Below are 6775 nucleotides of genomic sequence, written 5' to 3' on the forward strand. Positions count from 1 at the left end.
TTAACACGTGGTCTACCCAAGCGGGCGTTCTCTTGGCCCTCGCCAGTGCCATCTTTGGTTTTTCTGCTGGCACTAATTTTGTGAAGTGGGTCATTTTTGGGATGATGGAGGCTAAGTAGCAACTTCCATACCATCCTGGGGGCAGGTAGAAGTATGCCCATGGACCACAAACAAAGAAAAGGCCTTTGTAACCTACCAGACCTGGTGACGGCTCGTCACGACTCCTAACTCGAGTTAGTCTAGTGGTGTGGTTACAGCTGCTCATTCCCATGTAGATCTTGGGAACTGTCTTTATGGGTGGTATGCCTTTTATCCTGTTTATCCTGTCCTCGCAATCAAATAGGCCCTGCTCTCCTTGAGCGACCTCCTCGAAGGTACATCCAAATGAGATGCACTCCTTCCAATTGTCTTTGGACAGCAGTTCTGATAGGGTGCATGTTCTGGTAGCCCCCTTTGGGATAACCGGCACTCTCTTGGGTGTTACTACTTCTTCCTTGAGGATGCAGGAGGGGGCTGGAACTTCCCCTACCCTGAACCTTGGTATTTTCAAGTTGCCTGTTTCTATGTCATCCCAACCTGCTCTGCCATTCCATTCCTTGTTTCTGGACGCCCTGTCAAATCCCTTTAGCATCTCTAAGTCTCCCTTGGTTGGCTGCATATTCATACAAGGGATCCTCTTAGGTCTGGGAGGGGGGTCTGTTGTCTTCCTGCTATAGCTATAGCCATGGCTGCCGCTGGGATCAACAGTCAGTATTTCAGATGAGGGTGTACCTATCGATATTGACGCAAACATGCCGTGTTGACTTTGGAACATGTCTCGCAAGAGGACACAGCCTACATATTTGGATAATGGCAGGACGTTGTACTTTAAACTATGTGTGGTGTCTGTGGGCAGGTGGGTGCAAACATAGCAGTCAGATATATTCAAAATTGTCACATACAGTTTCAACATTTCCACATATTGGTTCCCTTCGTAGGTATCCCACAATCCTTCTTTGTCCCCTTTATTCACATCCACCCCCACACCAGTAATGTTCATTGTTATATTTTGTTCATAGTCTCTTGGTATTTTTGTTGGCTCAGTTCCATCGCTACCATCCCCCACCCTTCCATTGAGGTGTGGTATTTCAAGCTCATTAGAATACGTTATTATAATTGCCGTCACTATCACCGCTGGAATCGGTAACAATATTGCAAGAATCACTGCTCTCCAATTACATGTATGTCTCTCAGTGGACTGCATGACTCTGTACAAATCTCTCCCTTTCCTATGCTATGCAATCTTCTTGTGAATAGGCCCTAAGTTGGTCCACTTGGCGCTATGCTGGCTTGCCCTTAGAGTCAAGCATTTACCCACTGCTCTTCTCTCAGTTTCAATGTCTCGAACAGGTCTATGACCAGTGATCTCTGTTGCAAAAGCGGCACAATGGATGGTGTTCAAGGTTTTGAATAATGCTAGAACCAGAACTCTGTATCGCAAAAATAGAACTATTGAGAATGTCAAAACGTAGGTCTGTTAACTCTTGCTCAGGAATTTGCTCTTGGCTCGCCGGAAAGGAAATGTCATTGAAAATCAAATGTATCAGCTCACTGAGCAATAGAGGCCTCGGCACCAGGAGGGTCAGAGTTGCAGTTATGTTTTTTCCTGGACATAAAATAGTTAATTGTATCCTGGACCGTTGTCCGCAGGCTTGTATTGACACAGATCGAAGTCTATTTGTCAGGAGCATTGCATTTAGCCAGCAGCCCGTTGATCATTAACTCCCTTGGTCATGCTTCTGTTTGCTGTGGGAGCGAAGGTTGTATCCCTGGCTGGGCCCGGTGGCTGCCACCTGCATTGGTTGCGTCTTTTCTCCGCCCGTTACTTTCTTTGTGTGTGAGGCATGAATCCACGACGCTACGCCTTCACACTTCACAGCTGTGGCCGTCGTGAGGATGACCTGCCTTGGCCCCTTCCACCTCGGCTGCAAGCAGTTTCTCCGTGTGTGGGCTTTGATCCAAACCCAATCACCAGCCTTTAGATCATGGGGTGGCGGTGTCACTGCATCTGGAAGGGACGTCAGCACCTGGCAGTGGAGGTAACGTAAGACATGTGTTAACTCTTTACAGTAACATAGCAATAAGTCGTCCATTACTGACAGGGGGGCTGTTGACATATGCCCTGGTATTTTCATGGGGCGGCCGAATATGATCTCATGGGGGCTTAACTTTGTTATTCTGTCTGGCGTACATCTCATTGCTAAAAGTGCGAGAGGCAACGCGTCTACCCACGAAAGGTCAGTTGACGCACAGATCTTTGCAATTTTACTTTTCAAAATTCCATTTCTGCGCTCGACAGCCCCTGCCGCCGGCGGGTGATAGGCGCAGTGTAGCCTTTGTTTTATTGCCAGTCCCTTGCAAAGCCCTTTTATTACATTGGAAATGAATGCAGGACCATTGTCGGATGCCAGGACGGAAGGTACCCCAAATCTGGGTAGTAGCTCTTTGAGTAAACACTTTGCCACACTCTGGGCATCACAATTTTTGGTGGGATAGGCCTCTACCCATTTGCTAAACATGCAAACAATTACCAAAACGAACCTATATGACTGGGTGGGGGGCATGTCTATAAAATCAAGCTGAAGGCTTTCAAATGGTCCATGGGGGGGTGGAAAGTGGCCAGGCGCAGTTGGGATACCTTTTCCAGTGTTGTACTGCGCACAGACAGCACACTGCTTGCACAGCCTCTCTGCTGTCTGGCGGAATTTCGTGTTGTACCAACACTGGGAGAATAACCTGACCATGCCATCCCGCCCCACGTGTGAGGGTCCATGGAACAATCTACTCATTGAAGGGAGCATGGTTGAAGGCAAGCATATCCTGCCATTAGGTCCCACCCATAGCCCCTCTTCAGTTTGTTTGCATCCCTGTTGGTTCCACTCCTCTTTTTCACTGTCAGCTGCCTCCCTCTGAATACGTATTGGATCAAAATGCAGTGAACCCTTATCCTCTTCTGTGTCTGTCTTGCTGCCTACTAGTTGTACCATAGCTTGCTCGCAACCTGTAAGCGCTATCCTCTTTGCTTCTTGGTCAATGAAGGCATTGCCTCTGGAGATGGGGTCTTTTGAGGAAGTGTGGGCAGCACATTTTATTATGGCCACCTTGCAAGGTAATAGCAGTGCTTGGAGGAGGTCACAAATCAATTGTGCATGCTGTATTTGCTGGCCTGCTGATGTAAGGAACCCCCTCATTGACCATAACTGGCCAAAATCGTGGACCACCCCAAATGCGTACTGACTGTCTGTGTATATATTTACTTTCTTCCCTTCAGCCCATGCACATGCTCTGGTGAGTGCCACAAGTTCAGCTGCTTGTGCACTTTTTGCTGCTGTCAGTCTACTGCTTTCAGACACGGTGGGAGCCCTGCAGCCACTGGGTCTAGAGTGGCAGAATAGTATGCCACGGGGCGGTAGAAAGCTCCATGTTTCTGAGCCAAGACCCCCGTCGAGCACCCCCCCCTCTCGTGGCAGAACAAATGAAAGTTTTTCCCATAGTCTGGTATGCCTAATGCTGGTGCTCCTTCTAATTCCCTTTTTAGCGCATTGAAGGCTGCCTCGCATTCTTGTGACCAGGGTACAGTGTCAGGTATGCCTTTGTGTGTCAGTGCCTGCAGAGGTTTTGCAATGAGAGAGAAGTTTGGTATCCAATGGCGACAGTATCCTGCAACTCCTAAGAAAGCTCTAACTTCCTTCTGAGTGCGGGGTCTGGGAAAATGTGTTATTGTCGAGATTCTGTCTGGCAACAGCTTCCTTGTTCCTTCTGTTAACTCGTGGCCTAAGTATTTCACAGAGGTGAGGCAAAACTGTAACTTCTTTGGGGAGACTTTATATCCCTTTAATGCTAAGTGGCATAGGACAGCGATGGTGTCCTTCACACAAGCCTCCTTTGAAGGTGAGGCCAATAGCAAATCGTCAATGTACTGGATAAGTGTGGATCCCTCCTTCAGTACCAGGGAGTCTAAATCTGTTTTTAGGGCATGTGTGAAAATGGATGGTGACTCTGTATAGCCCTGAACGAGCCGTGTCCAACAAAATCTTTTTTGTCGGAAACAGAAGGCGAAGAAGTGTTGGCTATCAGGGTGCAAGGGGATTGCGAAGAAGGCGGAGCTAAGATCCATCACAGTGAAAGTCTTAGCCCACACAGGTATATTAGATAATATTGTCGCTGGGTTTGGGACCACTGGGAAAGATGGTAAGACTATTTTGTTCAATTCTCGGAGGTCCTGAGTAAATCGATAGACAGGGGCCCCGTTCGGGCCCTTGGATCCTTTTTTCACAGGAAGTATCGGGGTGTTGCATTGACTGTATTGAATCTCCCTTAAAATTCCTTGCTTCAGGAGGTCTTGTATCACTGGTGCGATGCCCTCCTCCCCTTCTTTTGAGATTTTGTATTGTGGCACTCTTGGGAGAACTGCCCCTGGCTTCAATTTTATCTGTACCGGTGGGTAGTTCAATACCCGCCCTACGTCATTGGCACTTGTTGCCCAGACCTCTGGCGGCACACAATGTCGTAATTCTGGCGGTATTTGGAGGTCGGGGCATGTCATGAATGCTTGTACCATTAAACCATTTGCCTTGCTCTCTAAAAAGACCCCTGTTGGTGAGCAGTGTATGGTGCATTGTAATTTGCATAACAGATCTCTCCCCAGCAAATTCACGGGGCAGAACCTGCTAAGGATGAATTGGTGGTGCACTGTTATCGTGCCTACTACAAACTGTAGTGGCTCAGTAAGGTATTCTGTAATCGGTTGGCCAGTCATGCCTACTGCGGTTATCGTAGTCCTAGAAAGTGGAGCTTCAGGCGTTGTTAGTGCCTTCAGCATTGATCTTTGAGCCCCTGTGTCAATTAGAAATGGAACAACCCTGCCCAATACCTCTCCCTCTACATATGGTCCGGATTGATCTACTAATATCGCTGGTGCTGTTATTATCACGCAGTTTCCCACTTTCAGGCATCCCTAGAATGGTGGTGGGGGTGGGGGTGGGGGCCAGTCATTCGTTACTGGAGTCCATCCCTCCCCTCCTGCCCATTGCTGCTGGGACTCATTTTCATGTGGCGTGTTGTCTCTGTACTCTGTGTGCTGAGTGTAGTTGGCGTGCTGGTGTCTGCCCTGTTGCCCGCTGTTCTGTTTGTACCTACTGTCCTCACCTCTTTTCTTTAATATTGGACAATCTGCTTTCCAATGATTAGGATCCTTGCAATAGAAGCATGCTGTTCCTTGGGGTGGCAGGGAGGTTGATCTGCGGGGTAAGGAAGGTGTCCTACCGGTCTGCTGTCTTCCTACGCCTCGCCCCCCCCCCCCTGCTCCTTTCCCTGCCTCTGTTATTGCTATAGAACCGTTCCTGTGCCACCATTAACCTGACTTTTTCTTTCTTCAGTTTTTCTGTCTCCATTGCCTGAGCGCTAGCCTGGAAATCTGCGCAATATTTCGCCGCTGACAGCACTTTTTCTATTTTCTCCTGCTGCCAACAGACGAAAGAAGTCTGAAGGTGTGTCCTGATGGGTGGTGCGAGGCCTTGTACAAATGTAGTTACCAGAGCTGGCATTGCATCTCCCATGGGGTCTTTCAATCCACTGTTCTGCCTATATACTTGCAGGAGGCGATCAAAGTATGCATTCACACTTTCATCCTTTTTCTGTTTGGTGCTTGTAATTTTGCTCCAATCAACCCTATCTTCCGGCACCCTCTCCTTCAAATGTCCCACTACTTTTTTGTATAACGCATCTACCTCTGGGCCTGGTGTCCCTCCGTTCCCCCGCTTTGGTTCAGCCTCTGGCCACTCAATCGCTCTTTTACAATCCTCCCACAGATCTTTTGGGATGATAATGTTAAAGAGCGTGTCGAGGTCGCGCCACAGTAAACCTCCTAATGATGTCATTCTGCTAAGCTCTTCGTACCATCTCCTGGGCTCCTCGCGTAAACGGGGGAAGTCTCTGCTGAAGGCGCTAATGTCTTGCCTTGACCATGGGACATAAACATATGCTACATCGTTTGGCGCGCTGCCAGGTGGTGGTGGTATCTCTCGTAGGGGCATAATAAGTGATGGGGCCTCTGTTGTTGTAGAGTTGCCTGTTGTGTTGGCCGCGGCAATGGAGTGGGCCAGGGAGTGGGCTACGTCAATTACTGCACATGTGTGAATTAGCTGCTTCCATTGCTGCAATTTATCTATAGCATATTCAAGCGTGTCCTGCAACTTAGACTCCTCCCATGTTACTAAATCTGGGTCCGTGAATCCGAACTTCCCTACTTCCCAATCATATTTTTCTGGAAGTTTGGCACGACTACCTGTGGTCGTCTGGGCGTCAACTTGCTTTGCATATGCTGAGTGGGCCTGGGGTGCTTTGTTCATTAACTCTGCGCGTGCTAAGGACAGTGTCTTCTCTAAATATCTCCTATGCTGTGTTTTTATAAAAGAGTCCACAGTTAGTGAGCCCTCAACAAGCTGCTGTAGTAGCGCCTGACACTTTAAAGAATCACTTTTTAACATCAGTTTTGGTGAATTTGGATTTGATGCTGAAGCCCCTCCCACCGTTCCCCCAAAACTGCCTCTTCTTTTGTTCTCTGGAGCTGGCTCTGTTTCTGTCAAACACTGCTCTAGTGTGGAAATGTCGTGTTCTGTGTGATGGACATATGTAAATGCATCCCATATTAGCGAATGCCATTGTTGTTTGCTGAGTGAGTCATCCTGTGATCCATCCTCAAATAATTGCTGCCACGGACTGTCTATTAGCTTAG

At 48.2% G+C, this 6775-nt stretch overlaps 1 protein-coding gene across 1 annotated transcript; it reads right to left on the reverse strand.

Moving 5' to 3' along the window:
* Window positions 1-2095: 2095 nt before the first annotated feature.
* LOC147663337 (uncharacterized) lies at window positions 2096-5432 on the reverse strand. The gene is made up of 3 exons (XM_086950512.1): window positions 5398-5432; window positions 2415-3417; window positions 2096-2101 (listed from the first exon to the last, which is right to left on the reverse strand). Exons 1-3 carry the CDS (start codon window positions 5430-5432, stop codon window positions 2096-2098), a joined length of 1044 nt encoding a protein of 347 aa, XP_086806638.1.
* Between the last annotated feature and the right edge of the window lie 1343 nt (window positions 5433-6775).

The sequence above is a fragment of the Lissotriton vulgaris genome, unplaced genomic scaffold (assembly GCF_964263255.1).
Source record: "Lissotriton vulgaris unplaced genomic scaffold, aLisVul1.2 SCAFFOLD_4235, whole genome shotgun sequence".
Lineage (NCBI taxonomy): Eukaryota > Metazoa > Chordata > Amphibia > Caudata > Salamandridae > Lissotriton > Lissotriton vulgaris.

Excerpts from the sequence above, each read along its gene's own strand:
- LOC147663337 (XM_086950512.1), bottom strand. The coding sequence starts at position 5,432 with ATGGAGACAGAAAAACTGAAGAAAGAAAAAGTCAG. Across the intron at positions 3,418-5,397 it reads CTGAAGAAAGAAAAAGTCAG|ACCCAGTGGCTGCAGGGCTC; the intron begins GTTAATGGTGGC and ends CTGCCACTCTAG.